The following is a 13,913-nucleotide window of genomic DNA, read 5'->3' as shown; positions in this document are numbered from 1 at the left end:
TAATTAATATAATAAATTTAAAAGAGTGCATTTTATTTATTAAAAAAAAAGTATAATTTAAGATAAGAGCCTAGAACAAAATGATGATTTGTCAAGGTCTCATGTGAGAAGTCTTGGTTTGAGACTATTTGAACTTTATCCATAAATAAATAATAAATATGTATAATTCAAATCTAACTCATTTAAAATAGTAAGCTCAATAAAATAAAGAATACCAACTCCATAATATCTTAAAAATTTATTAAATTAATTTAATAAAATAATACATTTTGTCTATAAAAAATGAAAGAATATATGTGAAGAACTTCGATTGAGATAGTCGGCTAAATCTAAAATTAGAATTAGAAAAGTAAATATTTAAATTTAGAAAAAATAGAAAATGAGTTTGCTATTTAAAATTTGAAACTGCAAATGCATGCTATCTTCATGCAGATCTCTGAACACCTATTAAATTTTCTGCACGACTAATCTATTATTAGCAGAGCACGTATTTAAATTTAGAAAAAACTTGAAGTTGAGCTTCATTATATAATTTTTTTACAGAAATTGTATGTAAATACCTAGTATCTTGCTTGAAGATCAAGTTAAATTCTCCAGTCAACTTCTATTAAATTCTTCGAACAATTTTTTCCAAGTAATTTTGCTCCAGAGTCGAAATGGAGGCGTATGGTAACATTTCCCAATTGCCTACTATCCTTCGGGTTTTAAAAGATCAGGAGGCCGATGATACCGCTAAAATTGCAGCTCTCAGTAGCCTCTGTGAAATTTCCGCAATGGCCTCAGAAGAATTTTATTGCGATGATTTAATACCCATCTTAGTTGAATTTATGAGTCAAGGAAGTCCTGAGATAAAGTTATTGGCTACCAGATGTATAACATATATTTGTGATGCTTTCCCATGGCACTGCTCACAGTTTGTGTTTGAAGGTGCAGTTCCAATTTTGTGTGAGCACTTGATCATCGTAGATTACTTGGATTTAGCAGAGGAGGTATGTTTATGGTTTTTGATTTAACAGTTTAAGAACAATTTACATTCTATCTATTTCAAAAGTGATCTCACATTGTTTAGGCTGGCAAAATTAAAAGCTTTTAACTGTTAAAACTTCAATCGTTAGGGTTTCTTATTATTTATCCCAAATTGTACATTCTTTTTGTTAAACTGCTATTGATTGTGCTGTGATTATTTTATTTCCAATTACGATGATATTCTGTTGAAAATGAGAATGTTTCTTTCACAGACTGTTATCAATTCCATCGTAAATGTTCTGTTGCTGACTACTTGTGGTTTTGATTGTCCTTCTTTGTTTTACTGAAATTTAATGATTAAAACCCTTTCAAAATTTATGCTCAGCTTAATCAAAACTTTTGCCATATATTTTCTTACAATGTAGCTTGTAGAGTTTCAAATTTTAGTTAAAATTGTGTCTTCCATTGCACTGCAGTCTGTACTGGCTTTGGAGAAGATATCTCAGAAGCGTGCATCTTGCTGCCTTCGTGACGGTGCTTTTACGGCACTACTGTTAAACCTGGATTTTTTTTCTAGAGCTATTAAGGTAGGCTTCCAATGTAAGGCCTCATAGTACAACTCTCTGAATTTTGAAATACATTATTGTGGGCCGTGGCTAACAAATATTTTTTTTTACAGAAACATGCATTGTCAGCTGCGGCAAATATTAGCTTAGAACTTTTACCGTCTACTATTGGTTTCGCCATGGAAGAAATTCCAGTATTGTTGGGTGTTCTATCAGATCCTGATGCTCAGGTACCTTCTGAATTCTGATTCCTCCATACAAAGTTATTTTATCCCTAGATTGCCGGTATACTCTGTAGTAATGAACTCTGGGATCTGAAGATGTACTTATTTTTATCTCTAGTTTCTTGTTTCATGCAGTGCTACGAGTTCAATGTGTTCTGCTTCTCTAAGTTCTAAGATTTTTTTATATAACTACTTGCTTATTATTCTCTTAATAATGTGGGGCATCAATGTCTAATAAAACTTGTGCTGGATTTCAGATGGTAGGGCATGCATGTGTCTGCTTATCTCAAATTGCAGGAGCTGCTGCTACTTCTCTAGATAGTTTAGAGGAGCTGTCTAAATATGGTCTGGTAGCTAAAGCTATAAGTTTGATGTCTGTCACCAACTCACTCAGTAGCCAGGCTTCTCTTAGTTCACCAAGATTCACGGTATTTTTATTTAGATTATTTGAGTGCAGGGCGTTTGAATTCAAAGTAAAAAATTTGATTGCATGCTAAAATAACTCTTGTGGTTTGCTCCAGGCTCTTACTGGACTGCTCTCAAAGTGTGCAAGTGCTTCTGCTGTATTGTCAGGGGAAATGATCGAAATGGGCATATCTAGGATCCTTAAGGACATTCTTTCTGCTTCTGATATTATTCCCCAGATGCTAATTCCCCCGTCTCCAAACAAGCCGACTAATCAGGTTCATCTTCCTCTTCTCTAAGAAATTTGTTCTATATATAAAAACTTACACAATCAAAATAAGACACAAATCAGCATAAATCTCATGATTGGAAAATTTAACGGCATATTTCGTGAACTGACTCGCGTTGTTTTTCCTACAGTTGTATGAGATCGTCTCCTTCACAAATGACCTTCTTCCATCAGTATCTTATGAGAAAATCTCACTTCCCACCAGTGATGAATCTGGTCATACACGGAACTCCGCTAGAGAAAAGCTATTTCAAGAAAAACCTGAGCTTTTGGTGGAATTTGGAATGAACCTTTTTCCACTTACGATTCAGGTAACGATTAATATAAATTGAATCTACAGACTAGTATTAACATGAGTATGCACTATATAAATTGTCAATGCTTTTGCAGGTATATGGTTCAAGTTTGAATGCACAGGTTAGCTGCCAATGTCTGGAAATTATCAAAAAACTATTGTACCTCAGCACTCCAGAGATGTTGAAGCGTTTATTACAGGAAATCAACATATCAAGGTATATCTCACAAGTGCAGTCATTTTTGAAATATTTACCTATTCAATTTTATGTTTCAGACACTGATAGCTTGTGTTTTATCATGTGAAGATTTTTGGCGGGAATTTTATGTGGGAAAGATTTTGAAATTTCACTTGCAGCATTAAAGATGGCAGAAATTTTAATTCAGAAACTTCCGGACATGATATTTGATATGTTCATGAGAGAAGGTGTTTTTCATGCAGTGGGTACACTTATATCTACAGGGAGCACTGTCTCTGGAGAGGATGAAACTCATACGACACGGAATATATCATCAGAAAGTGAAGAAGAAAGTGAAGGAAGTCGAATAGAAGAAATTGTGAATTATCATGCAAGGCAGTTTAAAGCTGCATACTTTGATTCAAATCCAAGGACTAGAGCTTCAAACAATTTTTGCAAGTTGACAAATCTTTGTAAGAAGTTAGATGGGACATTTTGCGACTTGAAGAGTAAATCAATGAAGCGCAAACGGAGTAGGGTTGTATATGATAGTTATTATGGTTTCAATGGAAAAATTGAAGGCAACCCTAAACAGGGAAATGGAAAATCAAAAGGGAAGGGTAAAAGTAATTGTGCTGTCTCTGATAACAACAAAATACCATCAATCATGGCTGATATTCTGAGTGAGCTGTGCCACAATGATGGTATATCAACTTTTGAGTTTGTTAAAAGTGGGGTTGTGACATCCTTACTAAATTATTTTGCAGGCAGGGACTTGAAAAGAGATAAAATGTCAAAAGCTGATTCGATTGGGCATCGGTTGGAAATAATTAAAAGACTTGAAACATTTGTTGATCTTTCTCTGCCTTTGATTGTTCATGGAAAAGAAACTTCTTTGACAATTTTAGTTCGGAAGCTGCAGGATGCACTTCCCTCAGAAGATTTTCCTATACAATCCGGTCATTGTCTAAGTTCGCGCAATAATCATCCTATAAAAGTACGGTTATGCAGAGCACAAGGAGAAAAAGCTCTGAGTAACCTCCCTCCAAATACTTTATATATAGAGGCTTTGGCGAGGATCACTGATATTGAAGATTATCTCTCTCGTAGATTGCAAATTAATGAATCAGAAATCAACTATACTACTAGTGTGGCTAAGCCTGGTACCCATGTGACATCTATAGAAGATTCTGCAGAGGGTAGATCTTCAGCAAGATTCAGGTCATCGACCACAGTGAACAATTCTGCCAATTCTACATTATCCAAAGAAGGAGAATGTACAATTGATTTGAATGGCACGCAAGCAAGAAGTGGGACTTCAATGAGAGAAACTTTAGAGACAGAACAACTACAAATACAACAGCAAGGAGGATTCAGTAATGAGGTATGCAAACATGATTTTCAATGGTTCCAACTGACTCCTTGATTTATATAATTGCATATGATCAGTATTTAGTAGCAGATTGCCCATGAAAACTGTAAAAGTTCAAATTACAAGTTGGTAGCCACCTTAAATGTTTCAACAAATCAAAGGCGACCTTAATGTTTTTAAGTTTCCGTGACTAATGCTGTTTCTCTCGATTGTCTCTTATTGTTCTGTAGTGTTTTTTCACTTTATCTTTATGTATTGAGGATCTGGAGCTTTACAACCCCCCCGCTTTTATTAATCAGAAGAAATTGATTGATTAATTCTCATGTACTTAATTTGTATTAATGCTATTGTATTTAAGAATGCCAGATTTTGTTTGATGCTCCTGTGTTTATGAATAGTAATATTTTGAAAATCTTCACCTATCCTATATGTAGACAAAAAAAGAAGAATGGATGATTATGCAATTTAAAAAAAAAAATCTGTATACAGCTATATGGTCAGTGTATTCACCATTTTATATGTGTTCTCAGGGGCTATTGGAGGAACCAGCTTCAATTTCTGTGATGGAGGGGGCGAATGACATATTGTTGAGGGATCTAGTAAATGCAAGTGGAATAGATGGTTAGTTTGCAGCCATTGACTTAATTCTTTAAAATTAGAGAATTCATTGAAGTAACTTTTTTACTTTTTTTTGCAGATTTCGGAACAATAAAAGCAAGATCTAATAGTTCAGAAGGATTCAGCAGAAGTAGGGAACATCCTACATTTAATTTTTTTATTGGAGGTAAACTGCTAGATAGATCATCCACAATATACGAAGCAATTCAAAAAAATAGGGAAGTTGAAGGAGATGAGAAAAGCGATTCAGGGTCGGAATGTATGTATGATTCGATTTGGTATAAAGTTCACAAAATTAGATACAAGAGGGTAAACTCACCAGTGGGGAGGAATTTAACTGAAACAAATAAAGAGCACTCAAGAATAATAAAATTTAAGAATTATCCTTGTATTGACAAGATTTTGCAAGGAAAGCTCCCTTATGATATACAAATTAGCGATAGCACACATGATATTTTGTTGCTGCTTAAATTTCTTAATGAACTAAACAAGTTAGCTCCTTGTTTGAGAGCTAACAGCTTATCTGATGCATTTGCAAAAGGAAGATTGAAAAGCCTAGATGAATTGAAAGCTAATGGTCCCACGGTTCCTCAAGAAGAATTTTTGAATGGTAAGCTAACTCCAAAGCTAGCACACTATCTACAAGATGCAGAGACATTAGCCAGTTCTGGTCTACCAAATTGGTGTCACCAGTTGACTGAAAACTGCCCGTTTTTATTTCCATTTGAGATAAGAAGGCAATATTTTATGTTCACTGCATTACATAAAATTTCTCCACATCCACATCTCAGAAACAATGATGCTGCTAGGCCACCACGCCTAAAGGTTTGTGTTTCACGAAAGCATGTATTAGAGGCAGCGACACAAGTGATGAATTTGTGCCGTGGGCAGAAGGCTACCCTTGAAATTCAGTATTATAACGAGGTTGGCAGTGGTCTGGGTCCAACTCTTGAATTCTATACACTTATTAGTCATGAATTACAGAGGAGTAAAATTCAACTGTGGAGGACAAATACAGGGGAATCAGGTCAGGCATCTCAAGGATTGTTTCCTCGTCCTTACCCACCTCATACAGATTCTTGTGGTGGAAGAGAGAACATCAATGTGATAGAGAATTTCACTCTTATTGGATTTCTAATGGCTAAAGCTCTTCAAGATGGTCGATTTCTGGACTTGCCTCTTTCCAGAGCATTTTATAAGCTTCTTCTCGGGAAAGTGAGTTTTCTAACGATAAAGCTTAAATTTCTTTCAATTTAGGGTATCAATTGAAACTGACAAGTTATTTGGGCTTACAGGATCTTGATTTATATGACATCAAGTACTTTGACATTGAGCTTGGAACAACATTGCAAGAAATGCAAGCTCTTGCTGCTCGAAGGCAATACCTGGAGTCGATTTCAGCTGATAAGAGCAAAGAAATATTAAGTTTACATTACCGTGGTGCAAAAATTGAAGACCTATGCATTGATTTCACACTTCCTGGTTTTCCCCACTACCTTCTCAAACCAGGGGGCAGCAGCATCTTGGTACATTCTCAGAATGCTCTTTTTCTACAATATAAAGACTTTTGTTTCTAATTGGCAATGCTCCATAAGACTTCGTAGTATTTATCTCCTCTTTGTTTTCTGCAGGTTACCATAGATAACATAGATGACTATGTTTCATTGGCTGTGGATGCAACTATTGGTCCAGGAATCAGGCCACAAATTGAGGCCCTAAGAAAAGGGTTTAATCAGGTGAGGGATCTTTGATTAGAACTACCTCTAGATTTGTTTTTATCAATTTGATCTATTTGTTTAGTAATTTTTGTAGAACCAATTCTAGATTTGTCAAATTTGATCTATTTGCTTTACCAAATTTTATAGAACCAATTCAAGATTTGATGTTGAAAATTCCCATTCGTCCAAATCAGTATCTGCATATTTTTTGATTGTGTCTTGTTTTTTTTGTTTTACAGGTGTTCCCCATCTCGACTTTGCAAGTATTTTCAGAAAAGGAATTGGAAACACTTCTATGTGGTGAGCGTGACTTATGGGAGGTACGTATAAAGTGGTTGTAGTGATTTTGATTATTTATATATATGTGTGTGTGAGAGAGAGATTCTCTATCAATGTTTGTTCTTGACCTGTAAGATGTTTTAGCAGGCTGAAATGCTAAGGGATCACATCAAATTCGACCATGGATATACAGCTCAATGTCATTCCGCATTGGATGTTAGTATTTGGACATCAGCTCTTATATTTGTGGATTTCCAGAGTGTTTTTATTTCTTTTTGAATTTTGGGACTTCTGAAACCCTACATTTGCAATACGCTAACATGTTTATTTCGATATTTAGAGTGATTTGTTTTTTATCTTTAGACTCTGAAAACCCTATATTTGCAATACCCTAACATGCTTTTTTTGTATTACCTGAAGTTTCTTGAGATCACGGCGCAATTCACACCAAAGCTGCAGAGAGCATTTTTACAGTTCGTTACTGGCTGTCCAAATCTTCCTCCGGGAGGTTTGAGTTCTCTGAATCCAAAATTGACTGTTGTTCGAAAGGTAAGTGCACAGCTCACATTTACAAATTGAACTCCATTAAACGGATTCCTTTTTCTCAAATTTTACATGTTCTAAGCATATATCTTCGAAATGTAGAATCCCCCAAATTCAACAGAGGCTGTTGATATGGATTTGCCGAGTGCTATGACTTGTACAAATTATCTTAAACTCCCTCCTTACTCAAACAAGGTTTGCCCTATTCCCCACTGAATCAAGGACATTTTAAAATATTTTTATGGTTCGATGTGATAGATTATGTTTCTAATTATAAAAATAACTGCAGAAAACAATGCGTGACAGACTGGTGTATGCCATTACTGAAGGGCAAGGATCTTTCGACCTCTCATAGAAAAATGGGCGATATTTCTGTCGAGTCATTCCACATATTCGCAAGTTTAAATATTTAGAAGATAACGGCTATCTGTGCCCTCGCCCAAAATAGTACAGTCTAATTTTTAAAAAAATAAAAAAATACCAAAGATAAAATAAAGTCAAACTTTTTTCCACGTTCATCCAAAACATAGTGATTGTTTTCTAATTTTATTTTTTTGTTATTTTGATCATTTACACAAAATTCCATGATGTTTTCATCTTTTTGAAAATTGTGGGGGACATCAACCGTATGTTGTGTAATATATGATTTGTACATAATATACTGAAACAATATTTTATTGCTGACTCTTTACTTTAGGATATCACTCGATGTGTTCTCAATTCTATGGTAAAAATATATTTATTTAAAACCCATGTTTATCCATCATATTGTAACCTTTTTAAAAGAATACCATTAGTAATATTTAAATTATTGTTATTATAAATAATTCAAATTTATATAATTTTGTTGTCATTAAAAAAAAAATCATTATTTTAAATAATTCTTAATTATTATTATCCTAAATCTAATTAAATATGAAGTTAACAATCACAAAATCAAATCTTAACATAAAGTCTACTTCAAGCATTAATTAAATTTTTATTTATTAAAAATATTTGATTGTGTTTAGTTTGATTCTAAATGTTGTAAAAATCTTAACACAACCTAATTCACAAATCATGCACTGCAATGGATTTTGCAAATTTGATCTGTCTACAAATATTTGAATTAAAATAAATATTTTAATGTGAATAAAAATTTAATCTACTATTTTAAAATAATAATATGTATTGTGTATAGTAATTTATAAAATATAATGTTTTAATAAAATATAAGATTAGGGACTCAATCAATAATATAACTAGCATTTGTTAATTTCAACTATTTGGATCGTGGACAACCAAATCATATAGTTTATTACACATAGATTGAACAAATTAAACCCTAAACCTTAAAGAATAATTTGAATAAAAATTTATTTAAATTATTTAAATTAAAATATTTTTTTAATTAATGCCCATAGGCATCTACAATGAGAAATGGTGGCAAAGAGATGGTGTGAGTGTATTAATGTTAACAACCATCTACACATCAACATCTTACTAGTAAGTATGTTAAAATTATAAACTTTAGAGATATAAATAATATTTTTTTAGAAATTAAAATTAAAAAAATTAAGTGAGTGCAAAAAAATAGATAAATGAGATAGAAGGAAATGTTTTTAAAAATATTTTATAATGGATATCTATATTTCTTTAGATATATTTATTTAAGATATCTACCCTAGTTTCAGTAAAATTGACACTGAAATATTCACAAAATAATGCAAGCAATAAATGAAGCAATACTTGGAGAAGTATTTTGGGGAAAAGATATATTATCAATATCATTTGATGCATAGAGATATATTTATATTTTTCTTTGTATCTTCATTGAATTTTTCTTTTATATTTACTTTATAATTCCCTTATTGTTTATTCAGTTTATATCATCAAAGTTTTGCAATATAATTTCTATTGCTTTGAGAGAGTAGGAAAAATGATTCGATCTTATAAATTCTATTGCTTTGAGAGAGTAGGAAAAATGATTCGATCTTATAAAATGTTTAGAAATTTTTCTAATTTGTTGGTAAACAGATTTGTCACTTAGAAAATATATGATTTAGCCCAATGGAATGTGTGGCAAATCGACTTCTGCAATAGTTGGATAGGCCCTTGGTATCTAGCCTTCCTCTGCATTTAGAGGGGCAACTCCCTCATAAGATTAAATATTTTTTATTTTTCAATAAAAGTGATTAGAACTTAGAAAATAAAAAGGAGTAGCTAAGTCAATTTTTCCTTGTACGCTCTAAATGATTTGATGACCTAAGCCAAAGTCTTGCTTTTAATGATGATTAAGCTCTACATCTTTACCTTGCATAGATCATGTCTCTTTTTGACCGCATCCAACTCTATGATGTAACATGGTAAGTTTTGAATACAGCAGTCCAAAGCCGCTGAGAGACTACTCAATCTCGTCATAATGCTAGCATCTAAACTTTGTTTACTACCAAGTTCGGTGCTGATTTTTGCCTTTCTACATTCCAAAACTAATTTCACACATTGAACTACAAGTGGGTGTCCTCCCGCATGGGCTAGACCACTTTCTAATGTTCAATGTGCCAAGGGTGATTTATCTTCTTTGTTCATCATCTTCCAAAAGTCCGCAACTTCCATATGTCCCATCTTTGTATCTGATATCTCAGGAAGTGTGCTTTTTAATATCACAGGAGGCTCTTTAGCTTGGAACTTGTACTTCATGGTATCGCTTACCAAATCCCTATCTTGGTGCAATGTCGAATGTGAAGTTAATATTCCCTTTGCTTCGTATCAAACTCCGTGTTCCATTTTATTCAGGCAATTGTGAAACTTTATCAAAATCTCTATTTCACTTTGAAGGATCCAACATTTGTCTATAGCATTCATAAGACATTTTTAATCCCTTATCAATAACATTTCAGTCTATTTACTTCTTCTAAACAATGCATACATTTCATATGCAACAGAGGCATTCTGTCAAACAATTGACGTGCTTGGCTTATATTTGGGACTTTGTGCTTCATTAAGTTGCACAAATAGCTTGAGGCATTAGATTGAATGAATCATGCGCATGGTGATGCCTTGATAAAGAAACCCATTTCTTGTTTTTCTCTTCTTATAATTATCGGCTTTACACCCACACCCGATCTCAAAAAGACCAATCACCAAAGTTGTTGTTGTTCATTGGGCTCATCACCCAAATTACATTGGGTACGCACTCAAAAATGAGTCATCTCCTTATTACATTGGCTGAGTGAAGTTTCTCAAAAACCTGAGCTCTCATAAACTTTCTCCTGTTAATGCATAAAGACTTCATTTGTTCCTTGCAACGGCTATGTTTCTATTATTGAGTTGGCAATGATATTAAGTCAAACACATCATATTCATGGTCACGTCTGCAGCTTTATGTTCTTTGTCTATGTTTGGAACTTGCTGGAAATCCTGTTATGCATTTGCTACCTGCATTTTCTTTAGTTCTATGCATGATGGAGTATTAATAAAACTTAGTTTTCTACCTTCTAATGCATCAATGCATTGTGTCAAACATCTAGAATACAAAATCTACTCCAAAATTTCTTCACATTGGTCTGCTCACATGTTTGGTCGGAGGCTTGTATTGACTTAGAAATAGCTTACTTTAGACAGGAATTTAATCAAACAATTCGAGTGCCTTTGCTGAAGAATTATTACCAAACGTGTCACGTGCCTTGACTATGCTTCCATTGGTCGATTTGAAGGTGAATTTCTCCTTCCAATAAGCTTGACAAACAGATATTTTCCACTGGCATGGATCAATTCATGTTGGATTGGAAGACTAGATCCAAAGTAGTTCTTCAATGTGCACGGGGGTTGGCATACTTACAGAAAGAATGTGAATAGAGAATAATTCTTTTCGACATCAAACCCAAAAGCATTGTGTTGGATAAACATTTCAATGTGAAAGTCTCGGATTTTGGGCATGCAAAGTTGACCAGTAGAGAGCAAAGTGAAGTGATAACTATGTTGAGAGAAACACCGGGCTACATGGCACCTGAATTGTTGAACACATATATTACAGAGAGGGTGGATATATATATAGGTTTGGTGTTATGTTGGTCAAAATTGTGAGTTGAAAAAGAAGCAGATGAAAGCCAAAAAGGGAAAATTAGTAGACTTGTTAGACCCCCTAAATTTCTTCCTCTGTAGCCTACAAGATATTTTACCAATCATCCAAGTGAAAACCTCTATGCTTTTGAGCTTTCATGGAATAACTAACACTGGAGAAGTTCGGGTTAGGATTAGGTTAAAAAATTTGGAGTACATAGTGAGAGAGTATTTTAGTACGTGGAGAGAGAGGGATTGTGTGGGAGAAGGAAAATCCAAACCCATACTTCTCTTTAAAAGTTTGAGTACGTAGAGAGAGGTAGTACGGGGAGAGATAAAATTGTTGGGGAGAGAAAGGAAACTCAAACTCAAACCCTGAACTTCACTCTAGAAGTTAGAGTACGAGGAGAGAGAAAATATTGAAATAGAAGAAAATAATTATTTTATTATTATTATTTTTCTCTCTGTCTCTCCATTAATTAACTCAATTAACTCTCTCTCTCATAAAATTATCCAAACAACAGCTAGCTCTATCTGGGGACAAGGATTGTGTAGGACATTGAATGAACCCAGAGTTAAGAAAGAGCAGTGCTTTATCACAAGGGCTATAGAGTCACCCAAAAAGGAGATAAATCCAGGAAAAAGGGACTAAGCACAAAAAAATTGGGAACACAACCAAACAGAAAAGAAAAGAGGGTAGGAAAAAATCTTTTAACTAGACTATGTACAAGGCAGGTCTCCCTACCTGCAGTGACTCAAGGTATAATCTTGCAAATCCATTCACTGGCTAGAGAAAATAAATACCACATAGCATGCTAACATGTGGGCACTTTCAGGTTCCTTTGAAGTCAAGTCTAAGTTCGCTCTTTGAATTTCAATTCTGAGATTCCTAACATGCTTCACATCATTTGATAACAGAATGTATCCAAATGACCATGTCTCATCAAAAATTTATGACTTCGAAATCAACTCTACTTCATGTTGTATGTCACTGATGACTTCATTTTGAAATAGTTGAAGGATAAGGCTCTCAAATTTCTGAATGCATATATGATACTTTTCTTTACTTGACAAGCCCTCTACTTGAAATTCGAGTGATTGATCATCATGAATTCCTAAACTCATTTTTGACATCAAACACTCTTTCTTTTCCACGGGGATGATTGTGTTTGTATTCTCTATGAAATTATTCCAATATGAATGCACATCCTTATCACATTGGATCTTCCCATGATGTATTTCTTCCTCTTCTCTCATCAAATCACTCAAAGAAGAAACAATCATCTTTTCCATTTTGGTGTGCACATCCTCTAATGAGTCTATCTGTTTAGGAGAATTAATCATCAGTTGATATTGATGTAAGGGAAAATCTTTTAAAAGAGCATCATCATCTATGCCTTCATCTTCACATTTTTCAATCATTAGGTCACAACACATTTCTTCAAGGCCAAGTACTTCTCTGGTGTGAGATACCATCACAATGTTTTCTTTAATGTAGTCTCCACTTGTGAACTTGAATGTTTCAATTTCAGGTTTCATATATGAGGAAGAGTGAGAGTTTGATGTGTCATCTTCTCTTACTTGAAGCCTATCCTTAATTCCCATTTCCATCGTACCTATTATGAAATTTTCATCAATGTTTTCAAAAAATTGGTTCATTGATTTTTCTTGATGACCATCTTCACAAAATGGGAAAGCTTCATATTCCACTTGCATGTAACCTTGAAAAGGATTTCTTGACAACTCATCATCTTTCTCTTGAAAATAATCTTCTACTCTTGTGATGATCATACCACTTTCTGAAAACTCCTCAACATCTTCAAAAGTAAAGACTTCAATCTTAGGAGTTAATAGAGATTTTTGTAATATTTTACTTGATATTATCTCTTCATTAGTTTTAATGGTAGAAGATTGTGCAAAATATTCTAAAGAATTGATTTTCGAAAATAGAGTCCTCATCATTAATGATTATGGGTGAATGAATAGGAAGGTCTTCTCCACAGAGGAAGTCATCATTTGAAGCATTGAGGCACCAAGTAGGAATAAAAGTAGTATGAAATTCACCTTGATCCACATTCCCTCATCTTTAATCATATCTTTTGTAGTTCCTTGAGAAACAATTGATTTTTCTTTATCTTTCTCATTAGGATTGAGATGATTGAATACGTTCTCCTGGGTTTTGAAATTTTGACAATGATGCCTTGATACATTATTAGACCCTTCTTCCATAGACATCATCTCTCAACCATCTCCTTGATTAGACATAGAATCTGTATCTTCTTCTATGCATGAAGATTTAGATGATTCCTTTCTAACATTTGCATCAAGAGATATTTTGTTACCAAGAAAATAATTCTTGCATGCATCTTCTTTCTCAAGCTCTCTTAGTGTTTGAAGTAAAGATGGATGCACTTTGTCA

General features: G+C 33.8%; 1 protein-coding gene across 1 annotated transcript; it reads left to right on the top strand.

Annotated features, from left to right (window-relative positions):
- Positions 1-656: 656 nt before the first annotated feature.
- Positions 657-7,878, top strand: LOC149549155 (E3 ubiquitin-protein ligase UPL3-like). Its single transcript, XM_089794272.1, has 17 exons — positions 657-989; positions 1,443-1,553; positions 1,646-1,762; positions 2,014-2,184; positions 2,278-2,439; positions 2,582-2,761; positions 2,841-2,962; positions 3,053-4,307; positions 4,826-4,916; positions 4,993-6,128; positions 6,209-6,439; positions 6,545-6,649; positions 6,871-6,951; positions 7,055-7,126; positions 7,331-7,459; positions 7,556-7,648; positions 7,743-7,878. Exons 1-17 carry the CDS (start codon positions 657-659, stop codon positions 7,806-7,808), a joined length of 4,455 nt encoding a protein of 1,484 aa, XP_089650398.1. The 3' UTR covers positions 7,809-7,878.
- Positions 7,879-13,913: the final 6,035 nt, after the last annotated feature.

The sequence above is a fragment of the Cupressus sempervirens genome, chromosome 7 (genome assembly GCF_028749045.1).
Source record: "Cupressus sempervirens isolate cs-2001-9-10 chromosome 7, ASM2874904v1, whole genome shotgun sequence".
Classification (NCBI taxonomy): domain Eukaryota; kingdom Viridiplantae; phylum Streptophyta; class Pinopsida; order Cupressales; family Cupressaceae; genus Cupressus; species Cupressus sempervirens.
The sequence above is the reverse complement of the archived record's forward strand: the minus strand, read 5'-3'. Positions and strand labels throughout refer to the sequence as shown.